At 53.9% G+C, this 27123-nt stretch overlaps 1 protein-coding gene across 2 annotated transcripts; it reads right to left on the reverse strand.

Moving 5' to 3' along the window:
* Positions 1-2872: 2872 nt before the first annotated feature.
* Positions 2873-25750, reverse strand: PIAS4 (protein inhibitor of activated STAT 4). Of its 2 annotated transcripts, none has more exons than XM_008150618.3 (11): positions 25660-25750; positions 20045-20471; positions 12761-12845; positions 11955-11996; positions 11505-11595; positions 11267-11395; positions 11042-11147; positions 8173-8246; positions 7917-8077; positions 4554-4684; positions 2873-3692 (listed from the first exon to the last, which is right to left on the reverse strand). In XM_008150618.3, exons 1-11 carry the CDS (start codon positions 25684-25686, stop codon positions 3424-3426), a joined length of 1542 nt encoding a protein of 513 aa, XP_008148840.1. In that variant the 5' UTR covers positions 25687-25750; the 3' UTR covers positions 2873-3423. The 2 variants fall into 2 exon arrangements, with proteins under 2 accessions (XP_008148840.1, XP_054573483.1); XM_054717508.1 differs by lacking the exon at positions 25660-25750 and adding an exon at positions 25563-25620.
* Between the last annotated feature and the right edge of the window lie 1373 nt (positions 25751-27123).

Consider the following 27123-nt stretch of genomic DNA (forward strand, 5'->3'; position numbering starts at 1 on the left):
CTGTTGGGCCCCAGTGCCCTGATCAAAGAGCTGAGCTGGCTGCTTCCTCCATATCCCCAGGGAGAAGGTTGAGCTAGGGCCCATTCACTGGGGAGGAAAATTGTGGGCTGCAGCCCCCATCTCTGGGTTGGGGTCACCAAACATGGCCACTTAGAGGGCCCTGGGGAGAACTCTCCTCCTTGCCATCCCCCAGTCCGACTCAGGCCAGCAGCGCCTAGAGTTGGGGTGGGTGACAGTGGCAACAGGGGGCACAGATGGCCATGGTCACAGCCTGAAAGACGACAAGCAGGACTCTGTGAAGATTTTCATAGCAACCACAGAGAATCGGTAGGGCCTGGCCTGGCCCTGGGTGGGAAGACCACCAAGTGCAGGGGCTGGGGAGGGACTCCGGGTGTCCTTCAGTGGCAAGGTCTGCACTCGTGTGATCACATGGCAGACACAGGTCTCCACATGGACTGAGTGGGGGGGGGGGGGGTAGGGAGAGGGGGGTCAGTGGTTCAACAGCCAGACACTGAGGGAACCTGAGCCAGCCACAGGGCGAACTGATCAGGACAGAGATGAAAGCAGGTTCAACAGCCACTCAGTCCATGTGGCCTCTGCACTCATATTCCCGAATCCCCTCCAAAGGGAGAGGGGCTCTGGGTTTTGAAATCTCGTACGCGTATAGTTCCCCCTTATAAAATCACTGGTGGTAGCATATTGGAAATTATGCAACCATCATCACCATCTCATTTCAGAACATTCCATCCCCCCAAAAAGAAGACCCCTGTCCATCAGCAGTCACTCCCCTCTCCCTCTCCCAGCCCCTGACACTCTAACCCACTTCCTGTCTCTGTGGAAGTGCCTGTTCACATTTCACATCAGTGGAATCACAGTGTGGCCTTTGGTGTCTGGCTCTCTCACTGAGCGTCCTGTGCTCAAGGTCCATCCACGTTGTAGCGAGTGTCAGTGCTTCACTCCTTTTCATGGCTGAATATTCCAGTGCGTGGATGGGCCACATTTTATCCATTCTTCAGTTGATGGGCGTTGGGCTTGTTCCCACCTTTGGCTATTGTAAAGCTGCTAGTAAGATTCATGTACAACTTTTCATGAGAAGGTAGGTTTTCATTTCCCTTGGGCAGGGGGGGTGGGGGTGGGGGTGGGCGGATACCTATAGTGGAATTGCTGGGTCAGATGGTAACTCCAGGTTTTTTAAAAAAAAGTTTTTGATTTTAGAGAGAGAGGAAGGGAGGATAGAAACATTGAGATGCCCAGCCAGTGTGGTTCCGTGGTTGAGCCTTAGCCTGAATCAGGTCACAGTTCGATTCCTGGTCAGGGTACATGGTGGGGTTGTGGGCTTGATCCCCAGTAGGGGGCATGCAGGAGGCAGCCCATCGATGATTCTCTCTCATCATTGATGTTCCTAACTCTCCCTCTCTCTAAAGTCTTTTTTTTTTAAAAAAAAAAGAAACATTGATGAAAAACATCCTTGGGCTGCCTCCTGCACGCCTCCTACTGGGGATTGAGCCCACAATCCAGACCTGTGCCCTGACCAGAATAGAACAGGTGACTCATGGGTTGATGCTCAACCACTGAGCCACACTGACTGGGCTTTTTGGAACTGCCAGACTTACCACAGCAGCTGCACCATCTTATGTTCCCACCTGTAGTGCAGGAGTGTCCCAGTTCCTTCTCATCCTCACCAGCACCTGTCGCTTTATCTTAGATTCTAGCCCTCCTAGTGGTTGTGATTTGCATTTCCCTGGTGACAGGATGCTGAGCATCTTTTTGGGAGCCTAATGACTGCCTCACCAGGCCCAGCAGATGGACCCTGGGCCAGGCAGTTCAAAGTGAAATCCTCCTCATTTGACCAAATGTGTGCCTTCTGAATCCTGAACATCATGCAGCAGAGAGAAAAAACTGGATGGGGAGGTGTTTTGTCACTTGGTCCCTGCCCCCCACCTGACACCTCAGACACATAGAAAAGCGGATGCCATGGTGGCTTCACCTTGACCTTTTTATTTGCGTTTTTAAAAAAACAATTAAATTAGAATACAAATATTAGAAAACAGCGGCCTTCAGCTGCCAGTGCAGACTGAGAGAGGCTGGACTGCGCAACTGAGTTTATACAGTAAAACTGAATTTGCCCTCAACCAGATTTATGTCCTTTTTGTCTTTAGACCTGAAATGATATTGCTTCCTGACTAGTAGAGTTGTTTATACAAAGGAAAATTATTCTGGGGTTGGTGGGGAAGGGACAGGGAAGAGAAAAAACAAAACAGGAGGGCAGGCAGAAGTGGTCTGGGGAAGTGTGGCTTCTGAGGGGGCAAGGATGCTGGGTGGTGGGCCAAGCACCCAGCTGCAGGTCCCTGGAGGCATCTGGGGTTGCTATGGAAGCCCCATGGTTGCTGGACCACCCCCAAGGCTAACTGGGTTGCTAAAGGGTGGCCCCCAGCCCAGTCCTGTTGGAAGACGAGTATGAGGCTCCAGGGAGAGGGGCTGCAGGGCAGGCCTCGTACCCGTCGGAAAACCCAAGAGCAAGAGGGGAAGGAACCACCCCAAATTAAGAGGACGGGGCAAGAGTCCCTGCTGCCCCTCAGAGGTGGCCACCTTCCCGGCGGTGGCACCTGTGGACATCTGCACTGTTCCGTAGGGAAGTTAACCTGAATTGGAGTTACCGAGGTAGCTGGCTAAAAAACTGAGACCCCCCCCCACGCCACACGGTGCCACACCCTGAAGCCCCCACCTCAAAGGGGGTTCTGGCCACATGCTGGGTCTTCAAAATACCAAGTTATTGCACTTTCAAAAAATACAACACATCTGTGGCTTAACCCTCCCTAGCCCACCCCCTCCCATCTGCTCACGGCTCCCATCGCCCCCTCCCCACCCCAACCCACTCCATGGCTTCTTGGCTAAAACTCTCACTGCTCAGAGGCCCATTCCAGGGTCTCTGGGCAAGAGGACAGTTCACAGAGAAGAAAAGCAAAGGAACATGAATGTCCAAGTCGTGGCTGCTGCCAGGGAGCCCCTCAGTCCTCCCTGTTGCCCCCACCCGCCAGCCCCAGGTCCCTCTGTACCAGCTGGAATGGTCATCGAAAGAGGTGGGGCATCTGGGAGGATGCAGTGTCCTGCCCACCCCTCTTCTGGGTTCTGATTCCTGCTGGGGAAACAGCTGTGTGGGTGGCTCGTCTTGTTTTTAAGTTTGTTTTTTCATTTTTCTCTTTTGTACTTTTTTTTGTAATTTTACTTTTTTTTTAATCCTCCAATAGGAGAGTCCAGAGGTACAGGTGCCAGGATCCAGGGAAAGGGGTGGAAAACCATATGAACAACAATAAAAAGAAAAAAAATCACTCCTCCCTCTGCACCCCAAGGCCCGCCTGCACCCCTCTGCGTGGTGAGCACCAGTAAAATTTGAGTGTCCGACCAGTTGGTGGTGATGATCGGTCAGCAGGCCGACACCAGGCCCTTCTGGAAGGGGCAGCGGCGCTTGGGCCGGGGGCCATCCTCATCCTCGTCCTCCTCATCTTCCTCTTCCTCCTCCTCTTCCTCTGAGGATGAGGAACTGTCCAGCGTGAGGTCCACCACGTCAGCTCCCAGCTTCCCATTCTCAATGCTGCCCATTGTGCCGCCCCCGCCTGCAGAGCCCCCAAGCATGCTGCCGCCGCCACCGTTGACGTTGGGGCTGGATAGGAGCCCATTGGTGTCTGAGGTGCCTGAGGATGACAGGGACAGATGCTCAGGAATGCTGACCCACCGAATGAGGAAACGAGGTGGCAAGGGGCAGGGGCAATCCTGAGAGGCCATTTCTGCCTCGTATAGAGGCCTCCTGACGTTGGGGAGCACCCTGTACAGGGCCCGGCACACAGTAGGTGCTAAATAACTGTGTGCTCCCTGCAATGCAGAGTTCTGAGCCCTGGTCTATTCCACTCTGAGGGGATAGGATCCACTCCACGGGGGTGGTTGTTTTATTTTTCCTTTCCATTTTTAAAAAATATTTTATGTATTGATTTTAGAGAGAGAGTGGAAGGGAAAGAGAGAAACATCAATTTGTTGTTCCACTTATTTTTATGCATTCATTGGTTGATTCTTTTTAAATATATTTTTATTGATTTCAGAGAGGAAAAGAGAGGGAGAGATAGATAGAAACATCAATGATGAGAGAATCCTAGACTGGCTGCCTCCTGCACGCCCCCTACTGGAGATCGAGCCTGCAACCCAGGCATGTGCCCTTGACCGGAATTGAACCCGGGACCCTTCAGTCCCAGGCCGACGCTCTATCCACTGAGCCAAACCAGCTAGGGCCATTGGTTGATTCTTGTATGTATCCTAACTAGAGATCGAATTCACAACCACGGCAATATCGGGATGACACTCTAACCAACTGAACTATCTAACCAGGGATCCTGTTTTGTTTTTCCTTTTTGGTTTTCTTTGTCTTTCTTCATTTGGGGTGGCTGTGTATTAGATGAAAATGTCACACAGCAGGACACAAGTCAAACTCAGAAACCGCCAAACCCCCAGAATAGGTACTGGGGCAAACGAAGGGGCAGTTGGGGGCCAGGCCAGGGACTCACCGAGTACGAGGATGGGGCACTGGGGGCTGCAGCTGCGTTCCTTCTCGGCACGGATCGGACACCATGAGCCATCTACCAGGTATTCAATTTCATCGGCATCCTCACACTCACTCAGGATCTTGGAGAGGAGCCTGGGCACGGAGGGGAGGTACAGGAGAGCTGATTCTTAGGCCAGCTAAGCCATACCCTGCTCCCCTGGACTCTGGTGGGATGCTCGCTAAGCCACTTTGTTCTTTGCAAAAGAAGTTTCATGAAAGCACCAGCCAGGCCCCAGTGATCTGAGGTCCTGGAGGGAGAGGGGGCCAGTCTCCCCGCTGCATGGGGTCTGCACAAGCTAGGCCCTCTGGGAGGGTCTGCCATGTTGCCTTGAAGGCTTGCAGTCACCCACTCATGGCACAGTGCAGGCACTCCCTCCAACGCCTTAAGTGCACGAGGCCCGGGAGGCTGGCCAGAGGAGGGTCCTGCCTACCCCGTCCCCTAACCGAGTGGCCCCCGCCCTGGCATCCCGATTTTGTGCTGCCCCCATTTTTACATATGAGGAAACTGAGGCTCAGGGCAGCTATGTGCTGCTCAAAGGCCCCTGGAGAGTCTGTCAGTCCCATATAGACAAGTGTCTCCCAGAGCACACCCGTGGCAAACCAAAACCAGTGAGGTGTGCTCTGACCCTGGGGACTGGCTGCTAAGGTACTGCCAGCCAGGCCCATTTTAAAATGGAGGACCTAAGACCTGGGGAGGAGTGAACTCCCTGAGGCCACAAGACCAGGTGGCAGCAGACCTGGGTTCTAGTCTAGTCCCTGCTCTCTGACACTTCCTAGCCTCAGTCTCCCGCATCATCTCCAGCAGCTGGGGGGACCTGAGGAACAGCTAATGCCCAGGCCAGGCCTGGTGCATAGAAAATATATGCTGCTGGGGCAATGGGTCACCATGGCCACCAGCATTTGTTCAGTGTCAAAGTCGCACCTGCCTCCAAGTGAATTTGACCACCTAGGTCACAGTCACACAGGAGGGAGGCTGTCCTGCTCCAGGACACACTCTGGAGCTGATGGGGTCCTTCCCACCCATACCCTCTGGCCTCCCCTCCATCGCCACACTCATAGGCCCACCCCGAGGGTCACCCTTGTGTGAACAAAGCAATGCACTTCTCTACCTGGAAAAATCCTACTCACCCTCCAAAGCCCCACTCTACAGTTCCTCTTCCTCCTCTAGGCAGAGCATAAGCAACAGTATCTGGATCTGGCTCAGTTCTCTCTGTCCCCACAGCTCAGGTGGGAGTTCCCTGAAGATAGGGTCTGGGACAGAGTACTTTTTTTTTTTTTTTTTTTTGCTTTGTTCATTGTTGTTCCACTTATTTATGCATTCATTGGTTGATTCTTTTTTTTTTTTTTTTAAATTTCTTTATTGATTAAGGTGTCACATATTTGTCCTCATTGGGACAGAGTACTTTTGGGGACACCTGGATCACCCAGCTTAGGGCCAGAGAGGAACAGATGGCAGAACCTCAAAGAATCCTATATAATAAAAGCCTAATATGCTAAGTGTCTGGTCATCCGGTGACTGGTCGACTGTTAAAACCAATCAAAGCATAATATGCTAATGATATGCTAAGGCCGTTCAACCGCTTGCTATGATGTGCACTGACCACCAGGGGGTAGACGCTCCAACCAGTAGGTTAGTTTGCTGCTCGGGTCCAGCCGATCAGGACTGAGCAAGATGGGCTGGACATGCCCTGGAGCCCTCCCGCGGTCCCTCCCCGGCCCCAATTGTGTACTGGTGGGGTCCCTTGGCTTGGCCTGTGTCCTCTCACAATCTGGGACCCCTCAGGGGATGTCAGCCCAATCCCACAGGCCATTCCCCTCAGGAGGGTACGTGACGCAGGGCTCATGGCAAGCACTGCGGCGGCAGCAGCACGAGCCTCTCTGGATCGGGACTAATTGGGCGCGAGGCAGGCCAGGCACAGTGGGGCCGGGATGAGTGGGAGCGGCAGGTAGGAGCTGCAGGTGGCGTTGGACTGCGGGTTTCGGCTCGATCCCTGCAGGCCATCCCGAGGGACCCCACCTGTGCACAAATTCGTGCACCGGGCCTCTAGTACATACATAAACCAAAAACCCTTCCTCCAGCAAGCTTCCTGGGCTACGTGAGGCCCCATGGGCTTGCTGGGATCGTGGTCTGTGTGGGGCAGAGCCACTGTCCCCAGCCCTGCCAGAGCTGCCACCACCTGAGCCTGAGTGACCCACTCTAGGCCTGTTAGGGGGAGGGAAGGCGGGTGCTGGGCTGCACAGCTGCCAGGCTGGGAACAGAGCTGCCATTCAGACCCAGACCTCATGTCCAGCCCCAGGGGCCTCCTCATTCCACCATGAGGTTGGATAGCACAGAGGGCTGTGGTTCAGCCCCTCTGGGGAGGGGATCCAGGCTCAGAGTTAGCTGAACCTGGCCTGGCTACCTAAGAGCTGGAGGGTCCCAGGGCAGGTGACTATCCCCCTGAGTATCAGTCTCCCCATCTGAAAGGTGGGGACCATTAAGGTCCACCTCCCGGGACAGTTGGGAGGGAGGGCTTGGCAAGACCCTAAACATAGTACCTGAAATAAGTGCTTGAATGAGGGGACAAATTCACCCCCAGGTCATTCCCAACCCTATTGTGTACACACCCCAAGCTTCGAGTCTCAGCTTTCAATGGCTGGCGGGTCCAGAGCTGAGTACCAACTTCTATTTAGGCTGCTACCTCTCCTTGCCTCCATAAGAATTCAGGGATAGGGGTGGGCGTGGCCAGTGCCTGGCAGGAGCTGCTCAGTCAGGTGCTGGGCTCAGTTTCTGGAAACCCAAGACCTAAGCAAAGTTTCCCTTTTGGGGAGAACAGCCTTTTGCCCCTTGTCCCCAAGCGGTGTGGGGACGGCCTGCTTGTTAGGCTGAGGGACAGTCTGGCCACGCACCAGCATCATCTAGGAAGGGGACAAGGAGAATGTGACCAGAATTTGGTGGAGATGTGTGTCCTTCTCACCTTTCTATGGAGGGCATGACTAAGGTTGTACTGAACAAACTTCAGGAAGCAGCTTTGTGCATCAGACTGGAGGTAAGGGTTTCTCAGGTCCCCGTGTTATGTGCAGAAAAACAGCTTCCAAGAACACAAGGTCATGCAGGGAATAGTGGACTTCCTGGGTCCAGAGCCCCACTTCTGAACCCTAAGCTACACTACTGCTGCCTGCACAGATAAATCCTGCCTCTGTTTGTAACCTGGGACTTCCAAAGCTGCCAAAAGGCACAGAGGCCTTCACGTTGCATGGCTCTGCTGCTCACTCCCCAGAGACCCTTGAGAGGTGAGGTGCAGCCCAGCAGGCAGTGCAGTCCCCCTGTGCCTTAGTGACTCACCCGTCTATGATGAGCTGGTCGTAGGGGGCTGGTTTGTCGCACACCGGACACATCCAGGTAGGCTTCTTCTCGTTCATCTGGAGGTAGAAGACAGCGTCGAAGCACTGCAGGTGAGCGCAGGTCTCTGCCCGGCAGGGCACGGACAGCCGCATCTTCACCAGCTGCGGGGAGAGGAAGGAGGTGTGAGCAGGCCACCAGGCAGCCCCCAGATAATGCACAGGTGAGGGGAGGGAGGGGGACCACCATATTGACTCACTGGGCAGATGAGGGAGACCCGCACGCCGGTGGTGGCGATCTCACTGTCTGGGTCCAGGCGAAGCTTCTCTTTGACTGTGGAGAAGGGGGCAGCCAGTGTTAGTGGGGAAGGGGCAGAGGTGCCCGCAGGGCCAGGCCAGGAGGCAAGTTGGGCAGCAGCCACAGTTATTTCTGACAACTTGGGTGCACCATGAGGCAAACCAACAGGACTTTTCTGGAAAGATCCAGGAAACACACAGCTACCAAAAGAGCTACCTGGTGTGCCTTGTTAATTCTGATGAAAACCATCTCTGAAGCCTTGGTGGGGAGGCAGGGCCCTGCTTCGAGACAGTGCTCACTAGGGAGCACCGAAGTCCCAGTCCAGGAGTGCTCACCATGGGCCCTGCAAGGGTAGGAGCAAACCTACCAGCACAGCTTCCCTTGCACAATCAAATGTTACTTCTCTAATAAAGGAAAAGATGGCGACGGCACCAAAAAGTCAGACACAACGTGGAAACATGCTCATAGTAGCACCCAAAGCCCTCCTCGACTGTGTGCTGGAGAAAAGACTGGAAGGAAAAGCACCTAGTGCAGCCCTGGGACCAGTCTCCCTCCTTTCCTTTTCCTGCATGTTCTGCTTTCTTTCCTTTTTTTAAAAGAATATATTTTTATTGATTTCAGAGAGGAAGGTAGATGGAGAGAGAGAAACATCAATGATGAGAATCATTAATTGGCTGCCTTCTGCACGCCCCCAACTGGGGATCGAGCCCACAACCTGAGCATGTGCCCCTGACTGGAATTGAACCTGGGACCCTTCAGTCCGTAGTCTGACGCTCTATCCACTGAGCCAAACCAGCCAGGGCTGCATGTTCTGCTTTCAAAGCCAGGAAGTTAAACTTTATCCCCAGATGTCTCAGGTCAAACCAACTCTGGGTCTTGCAGAATGGATGCCACCCTGCTTGAAGCCAGAACTGCGCCCAACAGGCTGCAGTCTCCAGGAGGCCTCCTTTTCCCTCACAGCCAGTCACACCTCAGTATAAATTTCCATCTCATGGTTCCCTTCTCTGCCTAACAAGTACTGATGGTGGCTCCAGAGGCCTTGGCTCATCAAATGACCCTGGGAAGCTAAGAATGGATGCAGTATCACTGACGTAAAAAAAAAGAAAAGAGCCAAAACCGGTTTGGCTCAGTGGATAGAGCGTCGGCCTGCGGACTGAAAGGTCCCAGGTTCGATTCCGGTCAAGGGCATGTACCTTGGTTTCGGGCACATCCCCAGTAGGGGGTGTGCAGGAAGCAGCTGACTGATGTCTCTCTCTCATCGATGTTTCTAACTCTATCCCTCTCTCTTCCTCTCTGTAAAAAATCAATAAAACATATTTAAAAAACAAACAAAAAATTTGTTTAAAAAAAAGATTTTATTATTTTTCCATCACCATGACCACCCCCCCCCCCTTTTTAAATTGATTTTAGAGAGGTGGGGAAGAGAGAGAAGTAGAGGAAAAGAGGGAAGAGGGAGAGATAGACAGAAAGAAAAAAAAACAGATTTGTTGTCCCATTTATTTATGCATTTGATTGCTTTTTTATGTGCCCTGACCAGAGATTGAACCTTAAACCTTGGCATATTGGGACACTCTAACTTTAATTAAACTGAGCTACCCAGCAGGGCTGCACTGGGTTTTGAAGCAAGGTCTCACTTTTCCCCTGACAGAGAGAAAGCATGTGCATCAGGCAGGGTTCAAGTGAGACAAAAAACAGGACTTCCCAGTTGTCACTAGAAGTTCTACTGGTGATGATGCCTACCTTGGGGCTGGCTGTGGAAATTAAGCCGGGGCTTCCTTCAGCAAAAACCTAACAGTCCATCCTACCAGGCCCAGGCTGTTACTCCTCCAGCCCACAGTTCTACAAGGCCCTGACTCCTCACTGAGGACTCAAGCCAGGCCTCTATTTGCCCCCCTTCCATCCTGTGGGCTGCCGGTGCCTGGATGAGCCCTGGCCAGTCCCCATGTTGAACCCTGCCCCTGGCCAACAGGCACTCTGGTCAAATTGGCCACTGTCTCCACAGGGAGAGAGGGAGGTGGGACTGGGGGTTGAAGAAAGGACCCTCTGAGGGAAGGGGGAGGCAGCAGGGTGGGGTACATAGATTGAGGCCCCGGGGTCATAGGGCCTTAACTCGGCCACTCTGCACCTCAGTGACTCCACTCGTCAGATGGCATCAGAAGTCATCTCAGAGATCAGAAAGAGCCAGTGATTTGACCACACAGCTTCCAAGTGGAGGAATTCCTGAGCACAGCTGTGGGCTGGGCAGCCCCAGGTGCAGGGACACAGGAAGAGACAGAACCAGTTCTAGGTTTTGTCTATCACTTTTGATGGCATGTTTTGTTGGTTTTTTAAATGCTGTGACCCACACACACACATTTTTTTATTATTAGAAGTACAAAGAAAAAAACCAAAAAAACAGTCTTACCATTTCTAATCAGACATGGGTCTTCCCTATGCACCTTCAACCATGAATCCAGCTTCTACTTCCCCTCTCCGTGCTCCTGGCCCCACCCACCCCATTCCCTGCACTGCAGCCATCAGGCCAGACCCCATCACCTGAGGTCTTCCTCTCCTCCACACCCCTGCAAGGCTCCATACAAGCCCCACATGCTCAGCGCACCCAGACCCTCTGGCTCACTCGAGTCTATGAGTACACCTCGCCTGTCCTTGCCTCCGGCCTCTGCACTGACAGTCCAGCATCCTCTAGAGACCTTCCGAGTTTCCTGACCCCGAGGGTGTTGAATGGACCCTGGAACCCTCCCTTTGCTCCTCACGTCCAGCAAAGGGAGGGTAAGCAGTAATAGAGCCAAAACCACACTCAGTCACCTAGGGGAAGGCACTGCAGTGCTCACCCAGTGCCTTGCACAGCTCCGGATGCTTGACCCCGATGGTTTTCAACCTCTGCAGCAGCTCTGAGGAGGTCAGTTGCCGCACCAAATATAAGGCCACCGAGTAACTCTGAGGATAGAGAGGGGAAGGATGTTAGGGCTGGGTGGGGCCAGGCAGGGTGAGCAGAGGTGGGACAGGGGTGGCAGGGCTGATGGGGCGAGCAAGTGGGCAGCACCCACCCCACTCACCTTGCCATAGTTTCCCCAGGTGACGGTGATGCGGTTGGTGGCTGAGGACAGGTACATGAGGTGAGTGAGGTTGATGGGGCGGCAGGGCCTTTTGGGCTCCACTCCAGGCTTATTCGAGGGGTAGTAGCCCTGGCAACAGATGGAGGCTCAGCCACTGTAGATGGTCTGTGTCCCTCCCCTCCCCTCCATGCTCGCCATCCCAACAACAGATCGGGGGCTGCCCATGGATCCTGCTCACCGGGACTGAGCAGTAGCTGTGGTTGACCTTCACAGCAATGTTGGGTGGGTACTGGTCCTCCTGAGGGCTGCTGGTGTCTGAGTAACAGATTCTGCAATGACAGTGGGTACCATGGGGCTGAGGGCAGGGGAAGGGCCCTTGGGAGAGGCAAGGATGACAGGCCGGGCTGCGTCTAGCCTGATGCATAGATCACAATTCTGGGCTGCACAAGGGGATCTCAGGGCCCGTCTGGCCTGAGTAGGGGATGGATAGTGTTATGTCCACAGCCAAGGACAGCCAGTAGGAAGACGGGAGGAACAGGCTCCACCTCTAGCTGGGAGCCTCAGAAGGGCTGTCGTGAGGAAGGGGGACCTAGCTTCAATGCACTTGGGGTGGGACACGGCAGGGCTGTAGCCACCCAAGGCGGAAATAGCCAAGGGTCCCTTGGGGAGCTGGCACACCTGGGCTTACCTTAGGACGACCTGCACGGCCTTGACCCCAGGCTGTAGTTCTCTGTGCCCCAAGGAAACCACAGGGAAGGAGAGGAAAGGAGGGGTCAGTGAGGTGGGAGTGCACCTAGTACACCATGCCAACCCTTCAGCCGGGTGACCACTGGCCTCTCCTGGGCAAGCCAGGCAGCCTAACCCACTATCTCCCTTGGAATCAAAGACCAATAGATACCACCTAGAATGTTCTCTCCTGCCATTTACTCACTGGTGACTTGGGGCAATGACTTCCCCTCTCTGGACAATGGGGGGCTGGTGTGGATATTAAGTAGGTTGGTAGATGCGGGCCTAGCATGTGCTGAGTGCCCCAACAAGCGGCTGCTCCAGTGGTGATTGCTGTCTCAGCTGGAGATGGAGTCTCAGAGAGCAGGGTCGGAGACCTGGGGACAGCCCCGTATCCTTACCTGGGCGACTCTGCCCCAGGGGACACTGGCTATGTCTGAGACTGTGGTCATGATGACTAGGGGTGCTCCTGGCACCGAGAGGGTGGAGGCCAGGGATACTGCTCAACACCCTACAGTGCCCAGGATGGCCTCCCTCAGAGAATGACCTGGCCCTGATGTCAACAATGCTAAGGGGGACAGACCGTGTTAAAGGGAGACACTGGCCCACCCCTTGGGGCTGCTGATTGTGCACACAGACCCTGATTGGAATGGGGGTGAGAATGCAGGTTCTGCATCATATCTGGCTGAAAGCTCTCCTAGGCCACCTGAGACCACACCCACCCACCATCTAGCCATGGAGGTCAGCAGAGGGTGGGGCCCGGAGCACCTGGAGTTCCTTATCAGCTCCACCTGTCTGGGCGTCAACGCAAAGATGCATGGGCTCTCTTGAAGCTTCTCGTTATTCTGTGGAACTAAACACAAACATGGGATCAGGGTCATGTGTGGTCCCCGGCAAGGGTGCCCACCATGAGCACGGTCATTTCTATTGCTTGGCCCTCTTCAGGCCGGGAAGCAGGAAATGGGAGACTGAATCCTACTAGGCAGGGATGAGGGTGAGAGGGAACCTACTCTTTCTTGGGGCCAAACCTCAGCCTATGGTCCAGGGAATGTTTAACACTCACCCACCCCATGCCCCCCACCAAGGGTCACTCTCAGAGCAATAGCCTTATCATCCCTGTGGAGTTCAGGTGTCTATTCAGGAAAACTGTTAACTGCTACTCCAGGGGAGAGTAGCAGAGAACTGCTACTGGGAGGATGCAGCACAGACAGGCCACGTACCCTTGAGCCAGGCTGCTCTCTTCAGGTCTGTAAGACACCAGCAACAACTCTGTCCCCACCTCAAACAGCTGTTCTGGCACATTTGGTTAGCACGTGCCCATCAGCACAGACACACTCACACATACAGGAGAAACGCTCACAGTCATACATTACTCAGAATGGTTTCTATCAGCAGAAAACTGTTAACCACCTGATTGCCGGCCCACCGGGTCTGGTTAAGACATGCTACAGGAGGTCTCATACAAAGGAATACTATGCAACTGGGAAAACAGGTAACAAAGGCTCAAGATGCTCTTTGTGTTCTAATAAGGAGTAATCTACAAGGTGTTTGGTCACCTGAAAGTAGCAGATGCAGAGCCCTGTTTATCATGCTGCTACTTGTGCAACCAAATGGAGGGAGGGGGTCTGTGCAAGTGCACATTGGCTTATTTGTGCAAGAGATGTCTCTGGGGGAGGGGGTGTGAGAACTGGCCACAATCACAGCCTCAGAGGACTGGGGGAGGTAGGAGGGAGCTTTTAAAATTTATACTGCAAATCCTTTAGAACAGGAGTGGGCAGACTGTTCTATAAAGAGCTGGAGTATAAATATTTTTGGCTTTTTTGAGCCACAAGGTCTCTGCCTTGATGTCCTCACTCTGCCTTGTCCCATGGAAGCTGCCAGAGACAGTACGTGTTCACATGGGTGTGGCCGTGCACCAAGAGAACTGGTTTAGGAAAACAGGCAGCCAGTGAGGTTGGCCCCCACCCTAATTGGCCAACCCTTGTCTTAGAACCTTCTGAATTCCAAACCACAACAGGTAATCTATTTAAGCAAATGTGATTCAAACTTAAAACCAGCTCCAGCTTAGAAGCCAGACTGCCTGAGTTTATACTCCAGATCTGTGAGGGGCCACGTACCCCTATCCTGGTCCAAGTCTAGGCGCCCTCCATGCATAGGATTCACCTCTCGGAGTGCACAGCCAAGTCTATAGCTGGTGTGGTGTACAGAGGTGGCTGCTGCAATTGCCACACTACTTGCCCATTCATGCTTGTTTGTTGAGGGCCCTGCTGGTCCCTTCAGAGTCCTGGTTGGGGTCCTGAGGAGGGTCACCTAATTGGTTATGGGGACACTGGCAGGCCACCTGCAGATACTTCAGTCAGGCCTGCCCAAAGAGCCCAGGGGCATTTGTGGAGGCTTCACATTATCTGGGCTGTCAAGACGGGGTGGAGGTCAAAGATACCACCCCACTTCACAGTGACCCCCAGGGAGAACATACCACCCCACCTCACAGTGACCCCCCCCAGGGAGAAAGGGAAAGGGACCCCAGAGGCTTCTTGGGAGCCACACCCTCACTGGCCAGGGAGCTCTGCCAGCAGCAACAGTGTAAGAAAGGTGGGCAAGCCTGGCCAGTGTGGCTCAGAGGTTTAACGTCAACCCGGGAACCAAGAGCCAAGAGTTCTCTAGTTCGATTCCTATCAGGGTACATGCCCGGGTTGCGGGCTCGATCCCCAGTAGGGGTCGTGCGGGAGGCAGCCAATCAATGTTTCTATCTCTCTATCCCTCTTCCTTCCTCTCTCTTTAAAACATTATTTAAGAAAGGTGGGCAAGCTGGTGGTGGAAGGACCAGAACCCAGGGCCCCTTTCCTGGAATGGCTCCTATTTCTAGGTGAGGCTGCTGTGAGGACTCTGAATCTAATTTTCTGCTGTGTCATTGGCCTGGGGTGGCTGACTGCTCCCCTAGGAAGCCAGGTGGCTGGCGGGAGGTGAGCTGCCACCTCAGCTGGGACAAGGCATACTTTACACCACTATCAGAAGGGGGCTGGGGATTCCCCCAAACCAGGCCTTCACCAGTTCCACCTTCAGCTGTTCAGGGCTGAGATATGGACATCATCCATGACTCTTGTCACATCCCCTCCCCCATCAACTCCTCAGCCAGTCCTATTGGCACTCAGTGCTCTCCTCTCCCCACCACCACCACTGCCTGTTCTGATCAGTACAAATACCACTTGCTGGTATCCAGGCTCCCAGGGCTCACCGTCTGCTGCATATGGCCTCGGGGATGATCTGTCCAGCTCTGTAGCCATAATTCCACAGCAGCTACCCTGGCTTCCTCCTATGCTCCCTACCTGTCAAATACATCCCCCCTTGAGGTCTTTGCATGTACCACCCCCTCTTCTAGCTAGATCATTCCTCCCTCAATGATCTCCACCTCCCTGGTATCTTTTAAATTTGTGAAAATGCACTGGGAAGAAAGACTTCCCCAAGCACCTTTATTTAAAAACTGCACCAAGCCCTAACTGGTTTGGCTCGGTGGATAGAGTGTCAGCCTGCGGACTGAAGGGTCCCAGGTTCGATTCCGATCAAGGGCATGTACCTTGGTTGCAGGCACATCCCCCGTAGGAGGTGTGCAGGAAGCAGCTCTATCCCTCTCTCTTCCTCTCTGTAAAAAATCAATAAAATATTTTTAAAAAAACAAAACTGTACCAAAAAATATAAATACTGTCCCACCCGTCCTGGCTGGTGTTCTCAGTGATTAGAGTGTCAGCCTGTGCACCAAAGGGTTGCAGGTCTAATTTCTGACCAAGTGCACGTATCTGGGTTGCAGGTTCGATCCCCAGGTCTGATGGGGTGTGTGCCTGAGGCAACCAATTGATGTGTCTCTCTCACATCAAAGTCTCTCTTTCTCTCCCCCCTCCCTCCCTTTCACTGTCTCTAAAAATCAATGGAAAAAATATCCTCAGCTGAAGATTAATAAAAAAAACAAACCTACACCACCACCCTTGCAATTCTGGCACTCCCACCTCCTTCCCTGCTCCATTTTTCTCCAAAATCTTTACCTCTTTTTTTTTTTAATATATATTTTATTGACATTTTACAGAGTGGAAGGGAGAGGGATAGAGAGTTAGAAACATCGATGAGAGAGAAACATCGATCAGCTGCCTCCTGCACACTCCTTATTGGGGATGTGCCCGCAACCAAGGTACACGCCCTTGACCGGAATCGAACCTGGGACCCTTCAGTCCGAAGGCTGACGCTCTATCCACTGAGCCAAACCGGTTAGGGCCAAAATCTTTACCTCTTAAGAATCAACACAGTGTCCAGGTGTCTTTGGATCATCATGGGCACCAATTGAACCAAAAAGTACTTCAGTTGTCCTCCACACTGCTGGAAACTGGGTAGCTGTGGATATATGCCCCTCCCAGCCCCTGCTTACAACCACATGCCTCTGCACCTCCCAGGGACTAGAGGGAGGGAACCCCTTGCTCTGAGTCCGCCAGGGAATGGGAATTCTGAGAACCAGCCCCTGGGCTAGACCCGAGATAATGATAAACCAAGAGGGCCCACACATCCATCTCCACCCCAGGCTACCAGGCAGCCTCGAAAACTGCACCAGCAAAGAATATTTAAGGACCTGATGCTCACAATATACTGGGGTGGGGTGGGAGGAGGATGACAAGACAACAGACAGGGTACAGCCACATCTTCATAGGATTGCACCATGGAGAAAAGAAGGCGGCAAGCCCACACGGCCAGTAGGGATGCTCCAGGGAGCACAGCCACAGCTCGTTTCTCTACTACTACCCCATGTTTCTATAATGAACACGTAATTTTACCAAGTTTAAATGAAAAAAAAAAAGGAGATTTGAAGAAGTCCATTGATGGGACTGGTCTTCCATCTCACAAGCCTGTCTGCTTGCAGCCTGGGACCTGGAATGCCATAGGACTGTCCAGGCTTCACGGAATGGGCTAGGTATGTACCACACTGGCTATGGGACGGCAGGCAGGCCACTGCACCTCAGAGATCATACCTGCCTCAGAAAGAACTCAAGAAAACAAGACCTGGAAAAGCTCATGGGACCTTCAGCAACTCCAAAGCCATTGGGAAAATCCCCACGCTTCCCCCTGGCCCACCGTCTCATGTTTTTTGGCCTTTGTTCTCCCTTCCTCCTCCTATGCCACACCATGCTCTGATCACAATGGCCTTCATTTACAAGCTCTCTCACCACTGGGCCTCTGGCTGGAACACACTTTCCCGCTCCCTCTTTTGTCCAGTTTATGCTCCTCACACCTCAGGTCTGGACAGGAATGCCACCTCCCCACAAATCATAGTAAGGAGCTCCTGGTACTGATAGACCATGTATTCCACAATCAGGCCATTCCTAACACGGCACTGTTTATAATCACCTCTAGTGCAACTTCCTGGCAAAATGTGCCAGGCCAGGGACCCCACCACCTTCTTGTTGCTTAGGCAATGCCAGCCAAAGAGCTCAGGCTGAATGAACAATGGGGCAGGCACCAGACCAACAGCTCTCAACCACCTGGGTGCTGACCACCTCTAGGGGGCATGTGGAGAACTGGGGGCATCTGGAGTTATCAGCACTCGGGGTGGCAGTGGGGGCAGGCGGAATGTCCCACACTGTGAGGAGCTGGCCACAGGACGCTGGGAGCCTCAGAGCAGCACTGCGCCAGGTTGTTTCCTTCTTTCCGCCCGCAAGTCTCATAATGGCCTCCCTCCCCCCACCCAATCCTGACAGGGAGATCTGGGCCTTCCTTGTCAGATTCTGGCTGACACCCTAAGTGGCTGGGCTGGGGGAACCCTCAGGCTGTAAGGTACCCAGTGAGCCCCAAGTTAAAGTAGCATGACCCAGGATCATATTCCTGACCCCTCTGAACTCTGTTGCAATTTAGAAGCAAGTGCCCCTGCCCTGGGAGCGCCTGGCTACTGGCCTATCCCGGCTGGGAAGGGAAAGACAGATGGGCCCTACGTGCAGAGAGGAGGCCTGGGATCCAGAACCTTTATGTGGTTCAGAACAGTTGCTTCCCTGCAGGGGTGCAAGCACTGATGGTGTGGAGAAGGATGAGAATCAAGATGAGGGCTGAGTACAGCCCTGGAGCCCCTTCCTAGCAATGCTGTGTGACCTTGGGCCAGGTCCTGCCCAACCAGAGGATATCATCTGTGTCCTAAGGTCCTTCACTTCTGAGTCTGTGGCTCTATTCTTCCCCTCCCGCTCCCCCGAACACAGCCTGTGTGACTTATGTCTACTGTTCCAGTACGGGTTCCATCTAGAAGCCAGCCTTGTTATGGTTGACAGGTCATGCAAAGGGTAAAGGGAAGCTGGCCGAGCACAGCCTCCTAAAGCAGATCTTGAGCAAGGCCAATGTGCCAGAATTCATATGGGGAGGTACCCAGGGTGTAAGATGGGCGGACAACTGCTGGTCTGGGAATAGAGGGGACCAGACTGCTACAGGGTTAGGGCCTATGCTCAGTGAGGCCTCTCCCTAGGAACCCAGGCAGCCAAGTGTTTTTTTTGTGTTTTGTTTTTTTTTTAAAAAAGGGGGGGACTCCCAGTGAAGGGGTACACCCTGGGACAGGGGCAGGGAGTGGGTGGGAGCAGAGGCAGGGCGGGGTCAGCCTCTTTGTTCTGAGCCACCAGTAGAATAATTCCTGGTGTAGTCAGGGGAGCAGACTCTCCCGGAGATCAGGTGACCAGGGTCCCTGGGGGCACAGAGTAAAGCAATGCACTATGGGGTGGGAGTGGCTGCAGGCTTGCAGTACAGGAAGGAAGCCCATGGTCCAGGCAGGGGATGAGAGCCTGCCAGCCACCCCAAGTTCAAAGTCACCTCAAGCTTCATTCCCCACCCAGCGCCAGGTTTGCCTTGAGCTTCCCGGTGAAAACCCAGCCTCCCCATTTCAAAGATGATTCTAGAATCTGAAAATGTCAGCTCAACCTTCAGGATTAGCTAGCCAGCCAGTCCTGAGAACCCCAAAACCTCGCAGAGAAACCAGTGGTGTGGTGGGGATGGGTTCCAGCATCTAGAGAGGTTGAGGGAGCAGATAAAGGGGGAGTCTTCCTGGAGGACTCCAGCACTGCCACATCAACCCTGTGACAGGTGCTGCCGGGCCAACCTGCTCCCCACCTGGGGGCTGGCGAGAAACATCTCGTGTCAGAGAGAAAGCAGAGGACGGCCTCAGACTCCAAGGCCGAAACCATCAGAACTCCTTCCTCTACCTCCTGCAGCCTCACCTAGAACCACAGCCCCTCTGGCTCAAATTCACAAAGCCCAAGGTCTGTAAGAAAGAAGAGAAAGGCAGCTGCACCCCCACCCCTCCCCCACACCTAAGGCCGGACAGAGGGGGCAGGCTGACACAGGACTGAAGCTGAAGTCTGCATGCAAAGAGGGGCCCCCCTGGCTGAGCAAGAGAGGATGCTGGGTCAGCAGGATGAAAGGGAGTGAGCCAAGTAGCCAGTGAAGCGACTGTGACCTCTGCCACAGCACCCAGGGACCAACTCAGGACCAGGGCCTATGCCTGGCATGTAGCAGGGGCTGAGCTAAGATGTGGAGGTTCAACGGTATGTGTGTGTGTGTGTGTGTGTGTGTGTGTGCGCGCGCGCACATGTAGGGGCTCCCACTCAGCTGGTGTATACACTGTGTGAGTGAGTGAGTGAATGAATAAATGGAGGCGCGGGGGGGGGGGGGGCGGTTTGATATGTAAGAGATAATAGGCGGGGTCTCTGAGAACACTCGGAAAATCTGAGTGTTAACAAGAGGCCGTCTGACACCAGGCTGACAACCATCCCTAGCCCTGGCCAACACCTTGACTTCGATCTTACGAGGGACTCTGAGTCAGAACCACCCAGATAGACCGTTCCAGAGTTCTAACCCTTGGAAACTGGGACTCTCAATTGTTTTAAGCTGCTGGTATTTGGGATATATTGTTCGATGGCACTAGGTTACTAATCTAAAGACCCACAGGACTTTTGCCGCCCGACTTTGCTGCTTCTCAGAAAATATTCCATGGCCACAGGCACCAGAACTTGGAAGGCAGGACCCCAAAGGACATGGACTCACCGAGTTCAGTGGGCTTCAGCAGTTCATCTAGCATGTTGAAGAAGGGCAGCTTCACCAGGCGCACTTCTGGCTTGAGAGTCTTGGCAGGCAACCGTCCGAGTCCATTTAAGTACTTCCCATAGAGCACAGGGTAGTCAATGTTGGGGCCTGTGAGTGGAGTCCTGGGCACAGTGCTGGCCCGTTCATAGGTCGAGTGCATGGTCAAGGGATCCAGGGGCCGGTGGGGTTGGGAGATGGGTTCTGAGCTCTTCTTGGCGTAGCGCGTCTCGTAGAGCTCCTTGATCTTCTTGAACAGCTCAGGGCTACAGTCAAACTGGACCAGCTGGAGGGCCCGGGTGACAAGTTCGTGCTTAAGTCCACTCTTACTCCGGCCGACGAAACCCAGGAGCATCTGAAGATCGGAGACTCGAAAACTCATCACCATGTTCTGGGAAGAGCAACCACAGACACATATGCTCAGAGGGAAAGGCTGCCAGAGTCAGGGGCCACCAATTGGGCATAGGGGCTTCCCTGAACTGCCTGAGCCGAGTGGGGGGATAACAAAATGAAGCCTTTGTCAGCTACCACCTGATCCCATGCTCCCTCCCCTTTCATTCTGGCTGGTGCGAGGGGAGCCCAGGAGGAGGCTTTGGTATCAATCCCACTTGGCCTGGGCTTGATTCCACTTCCAATGAAGCTCACCTTGCACATGATGCCCCTCCCAGCTCAGCCCTGCTGCCCTCCTCCTCCTCCTGCTCCATTCCTCAGCATTGCCAACACAGCAAAAGCTCTTCTGACTGCCCCCACCCCCGCCTTCTATTTTAGGTTCTCTTTTCACATCTTCAGGCCTAAAAGCATCCCCAGGGCAGGAACTGGGAATCCTGTTTTTCCCATAAACAGCCTCAGCCACTCCCAAAACAGAGCACACTGATGGCCTTTCTGACCCTCAGTCTCTTCATTGGGGAGGATGGCAGGATCCACTTCATTGGGATGTGGGAAGGACCTGATGAGGTAACTCATGCAAAGCAGAATGAATGTGCAACCAATGTCAGCCACAGACATGTTTTCCCTTTGGTCTGGATGATAGCCACAACTTAATACTAATGACCTGCCAGGAACTGAGCTGGACATGTCTTATATACTTAACTTTGACTCTTAAAACACCCCCAGGTTGGTGTGAGCTCCACATTACAGCCAACATTCAAACCCAGGCCCGACTCTGATGCCAGGAGTTGTTCATCTCTACTACACTGTCCCAGCATTGACCTACAGCTGAGCACTTTAGCTGATCATTCCAGTAGGCTTTCTCCATCTGGGCAATGTAGACAAGTGAGCTGGACTGTCCTCTGTGGGGGCTGTCCTGGACATTGTGGGGTGTTAAGCAGCATCCCTGCCCCCACCCACTTGATGCTAGGAACACCTCCAAATCCCAGTCACGATAATCACAAATGTCCTCCAGACATCTTCCAATATCCCCTGGGGGCAGGATCAGCCTCGATTAAGAACCAAGCCCTAGCGGGTTTGGCTCAGTGTCAGCCTGTGGACCAAAGGGTCCCAGGTTCAATTCTGGTCGGTTGCAGGCTCCTCCCCTGCCCGTGCCCTGGTCAGGGTGCATGCAGGAGGCAACCAAATCACCGTGTTTCTCTCACATCGATGTTTCTCTCAGCCTTTCCCTCTCTTTTCCACTCTCTGTAAAAATGAATGGAAAAATATCCTGGGGTAAGGATTTAAAAAAAGAACCGTGGGTCTGAGAAGAAGGCTCTGGGAATCCAGCAGCTGGAGAGGCTGTTAACTGAACTGTGGCAAAGTGATGAGGTCTAGCAGGGTCCCTCCAACTAAATCAAGCCAAACACAAGAGCTCAGTTGATCGCAATGTTTTCTTTGGGGTTAGCTGGAGGTACATTCCCTCTGTGAGACTCTGGGACACCAAGGGGAATAAGAGTTCCCCAATAGCTTCATAAGCAAAGTGTACCAAGAAGATGGGCCAGCAGAGTTTCAGATCACTCATGCTGAGCCCTGAAGCTGGCCTGAATGAAATGTGGTGGGAAAAAGACACTTCCAGGGGGAACGGAAAAACAACAACACAGTACAAGTGACAAGAGTGGATATGAAAAGCTGGCGAGCATGGGGCAGGATAGCACCCAAAGAAACCAATAAATCGCTTAAACTAAACCCGAGAAAGTGTTATTGTTGGAGGTGGGTGGGAACCCTGCCAGGGTTTACGTAGCAGCCTCAATGCCAGGAGACACTGATGTTTCCCTTTTCTTGGCTATTTAAGGGGGAGGCATGGAGTCTGACTCAGGAGCCCTGGGTTCAGAACCAGATTCTGCACTAGGTTCCCAGACGACCCTAGGTCTGCCATCAGGCTTCTTTGCACTTTGGGCTCCTCATTTGTCAGCACAAGAGCTAAGATTCCTTCTATCGGTACAACACCAGGCTCACGCTGATAGCAGAGGGGGCTGTCCAGTCCTGCCTGCAAAACCTCAAGCCTTTTTCTGCTGCAGTGTCTTCCTCCTGCTCCTGCACTATAGCTGTGGAGTGTCTATCATATGCCAGCTACCACAGGGGAGTTCTCAGTCACTCATCTAACAAGGGCTTTGAACATTATATAGGTGAGAAAACTGAGGCTCCCAGAGGGAAGTGGTTGGCCCAATGCCTCCCTGTGTGGCAATGATAGGACTGGCATTTGGACCTTCCACTCACACCCAGCTGCCTGGGGGCCTGGAAGGGCCTTCACTCAACAGCACACCCTCTACCTAAGTACCTAAGCAGTCCGCTGGTCCTCAGAGAGTCCAGAATGCTTTGAAACAAAGAGGCTTCACCTCTCTCAGCCTGACTTCCTACCTTGATCAGAGAAAAAAGGCTCACAGATTTGTTTCTTCTGGAAGAGGTCCAAGGCCAGTGAGGGGAGAGGCGCTGCCATGTGCAAGCTGATGGCCTCCCATGGAGCCACAGGCAGGTGGGCTTGGCCTTTGAATCCAACCACAACACATCTCCTGACGCCATCCTACCCCTGGGAGACCCCCTCCCCGCCCCAGGGCATACCCTCCTCCACCAGGTTAGACATCTGGAGCTCCTGCACCAGCATCCAGGGACACACCCCTCAAGCTGTCACTCTGATTTCTAAGCAGCTGCCACCAGGGAGGAGCCTGCCCTTGACACTGGGGGTGGGGGTGGGTGGGAGGGAGGGTTGGGAGAGGGGCACAAGCATTCAGAAGGAAGCCCCAAGGGCTTGACATATCACCTCCTGCTGAGGCTTCATCCTGCCTCTGCCTGCCCCTCAGATCTGTGTTTATAAACAGCACCAGGCCACAAGCGCTTCCAGAGTTGCACTAGCTGTGTAGAGAAACATCAGCCTAGATAGAGTAACTGAGCTTAACTTAACCCCTTTCCAGCTTATTGAGCATGGGAGGAAAGTTAAAGCCCCTTTCACCAGGAAATAGGAGATGGGTACAAACTGCTACAAGGTATCCCAGGGAGTTCACAGGCCGACTCCTCCTCCCCAAAACCTATCAGGGGCCTTGGGTTAAGTCTCAGATGTCCAGTATTCCCTTGAACCAGCCTACTTTGCACCCCAAAAGACAAAATCTCCAGCTCTTGAGAGGTTAGGAAAGCGCCTAAAAGGGGGGACATTTCCATTACATGGAAGGCACTTCTCAATGACCACAAGAGACTGAGGGAGAAAGAAAGCTCCTTAGGATAGAGCAAGTGGTGCTGCAGTCTCAAGCCCCCTTGAATGGAGGCTAGTGTTTTAGAGAACTTGAAAAAGGGTCCACTTAATTTAACTGGGTTGGGGGGGGGGGGCCAGCCACCGGAGGGTCAAATAGAGTTCATTGGATCATATTTCAAGGCTCTGGATGGAATAAAAAAGACTTCAGACCCTACCCTCTGTCTGGGAGGGTGGGGGTCCAGAGTCACACTAATGGCCCCTGGAGGAGATTAAATTTCAGGGCTCCAGGGACATCAGGCCTGCAGGCTGCCACCTTGAGCTTGCAGAGTTCAGACCTCTCTACTCTAGAACAAGTTTCAATTTCTCCAAACCCTGGAGAAGTGCAGAAGTGTGTGTGGTGTAGGTATGGGGGAAGGGAGTAGGGTGCTCTGGGTGAAGGGAGGGTAAAACCCTATAATCACAGAACCTAGAGGGCTGCATTTCAGATCCCAGGGGGAAGTGAAGGGGAGATGTAAGGAGAGGGATGAGTGACAGAAAACATTTACAGGTCAAGATGTCGGGGAGGGGAGACCAGAAGGGGGCAAGAGGCAGTGCTTCTGTCCAGTGAAGAACTTCCCTGGTATCATGTTCCTTAACTTCTCAGGGAAGAAGGGGAGACTCATAATCTAGTTGAGGCAAGGGTTCTGGAGCCTGTCCTCGGAGAGGCACCTGGGGAAGGTATATTCCTTGGGTGGGGGTGCTCCCAGTTTAGTCCTAAGAGGATTTAAAGGGGTCCCAAGCTAGGAGAGGGGATGGTATCTATGGGATGTGGAATCTGGGCCCCAAACTAGAGTGCAGGAGAGGCACCAGGGAGCTAGCCTACAGAACGAGGCCTATCCTGAAACCAACAAGGACCTCCAAGGACAACATAACAGACCAGCAGAAGAGGAGGGGAGTTCAGAAACCAGAGCTGGGTGCATAAAGGGACCTAAAGCAGTGGTTCTGGGACTGTGTGGGGAGAGTGGTACGATCTGAGTAGACTCATTGGGGAGTAGAATATAGGGAAGCATCCAAGATTAGGGTCTGATACTGCGTCTGTGAGGTTTAGAGACCCCAGGCGCAGAGTCCAAAGCCTCACAGATGCTATCCTAAGGGGAAAGATGGAGGAAGAACAGAGAGCCCGGTACCCAAAATGGAGAGATAGTAGTTAGGAAGGCTCTGAACCAAGTTCAGGGGTCAGGACTCCATCCCAGGGGGCAGAACAAGCTCAATGAACACCGCCTCCACTTGGGGGTGAGAGGGAGGACATCAAGAGGGGGCGGGGCTCTGGGATCCACTCGAGAGCCCAATAGGGGCCCCAAACTCCACCCTGGGGCAAAGACCCCAAGAGGACAGGCTCTGTTTGGGGGCAGTTGAGGATCCTGAGTCCTCAGCCCGGAGGGTGGGAGCGGTGGTAGAAGGGTCAGGGGACCCTTCTGGGCAGGCAGTGGCCAACCGCAGCCTGCCCGGTGGGACCGGGAAGCTGAGACCCTCCGTGCCCTGAGGGGCGGGGAGGCGAAGACACTCCCCCACACCAAAGAGCACGGACCCCGGCTCGGGGCGAGGAGCGGACGAGCAGCCCAGCCCCTCATGCTGTCCGGGGGGACTGTGCCTCAAGCTGGGAGGCGCGACCCGGTGCCCGAGTTTAGAGAGACGTGGACCCTAAGCGCTCAGGCTGAAGCGGGGAGAACCCTGCCTCAAGCCCAGGGCCGATTCCCCGCGCGAAGACTAGGGTGAGGTTTGGGGGCCCCGCCCCCCGCCTCCGGCCTCCCCGCCCCCCGCCCGCAACCGGAGCCCCAGGGCCGGGGGGCGAACGAGGGGGCTGGGCGCCGAGCCGCAGGCGGTCCGCACCGTGGAGCCCCATGCGGAAGTCGCAGACCTCGGACCGCCGCCTGGCCCTTGCCCCCTCGGCCGCCCGCCCGGGCCGGCGTCGCCGCCGCTCACTCACTTTGGCCTCCACCAGCTCCGCCGCCATCTTGGCCACCAGCGTCCCCCGCGCCGGGAGCCCCCAGCGTCGCGTCACGTGACCGCCCGCCACTAGAGGGCGGGGCCGCCACCGCAGCCAATTAGCACCCGCTCGCCCTTCTTTTTGCACCCCCCGCCTCTACGGCGCCCTCCGTTGCGCACTGCGCAGGCGCGGGGCCGCCGCCTGGGCCTCGGGCCAATCTGGACGGCGGGACGTCGCCCCCTTTCGCTCCCGGCTACCACGCCCACCCTTGGCCCCGTCTGGCTTCTTAAAGGGGTATGAGCCCAGTACTGGTGGGGCCGCGTGCTGGGTCTCGTCCGGGAGGAAAGGCGAGAGCGGGGGCGGGGGGGGGGGGGGGGGGCTATCGCAGTGCAGCCAGGTGTCACGCGGCCCATTGCGTTCTCCGACGCCCGGCGTGGGGGAGGAGAAGGTTATCCTAGCGCAGCGGCCGCCAGTGAGTGCAGTGCAGCTTTGGCGGCCGCTAGCCCCGCACGTTGCACATCCGGGTCCTGGCCCGGCCAAGAGGGAGCGGGCTCTGCACCCACTGGCTGGCCCCAGGTGGAGAAATGCGGGACCAACTTCCCAATTCACCGGAGCGCCTGCATCCCTTACCCCTGAGGGCGATGCCCCCGGCCCCTAGTTCCGCCTCTCCATCCTCAGTAATCCTTTGGAATCTGCAGTAAGGGGAACCTAGCCCTGCTCTAGAGCTCTCTGTGGCTCCCCACTGCCCACAGGCAGCGGAGTTCAAACTTTCTACATGTTCCAGGTGATTAGTTTTTCTCTGAGAAAGAGAAGCAGAGACTATTTAAAGGCGCCGGTGTAAAAAATAACTGGGTTGGCTGTCTTTTGGGAAAAAGATGTCAACCTTTAACCACCAATTCCACTTCCGAAGGAAATAACAATAATGATGATGTTAATAATACTACCTAATATTAAGTGTCAAGCCCTGTTTTAAGCACTTAACATGTTATTTCACCTTCACACCCGCCAATCCCAATAATAGATACTATTATTGGTTCCAATTTACATATGAGAAAACTGAGGTCTTGAGTGGTTAACTGACTTACCAAGGTCACCTCGAACAGGTGCATAAAAAGATATGCACCTGTCCAGCCAGTGGTTGCGTATCAACCTATGAATCAGGAGGTCAAAGTTTGATTCCTGGTCAGGGCACATGCCCTGGTTAAGGGGCTTGATCCCCAGTAGGGGGCGTGCAGAAGGCAGCCAATCAATGATTCTCTCTCATAATTGATGTTTCTATCTCTCCCTCTCCTGTCCTCTCTGAAATCAATAAAACATATATATAGATAGATAGATATAGATATGCACCTTAATATGTAAACCCAGGGAACAACTGAAGTTGCAGTTCAAATCAGAAGGCCATCTGCTGGCAGAATTCCTTCTTGCTATAAGAGGTCAGTTTTTTGTTCTATTGAGCCCCTTTTT

The sequence above is a fragment of the Eptesicus fuscus genome, chromosome 6 (assembly GCF_027574615.1).
Source record: "Eptesicus fuscus isolate TK198812 chromosome 6, DD_ASM_mEF_20220401, whole genome shotgun sequence".
Taxonomy (NCBI): domain Eukaryota; kingdom Metazoa; phylum Chordata; class Mammalia; order Chiroptera; family Vespertilionidae; genus Eptesicus; species Eptesicus fuscus.

Bases quoted from the DNA above. Each gene is read 5' to 3' on its own strand.
- PIAS4 (XM_008150618.3), bottom strand. From the start codon at position 25,686: ATGGCGGCGGAGCTGGTGGAGGCCAAA. The intron at 11,596-11,954 runs GTAAGCCCAGGT...CTGTCATTGCAG, and splicing joins GCCGTGCAGGTCGTCCTAAG to AATCTGTTACTCAGACACCA. The intron at 3,693-4,553 runs GTGAGTCCCTGG...TGTCATCCTCAG, and splicing joins GTGCCCCATCCTCGTACTCG to GCACCTCAGACACCAATGGG.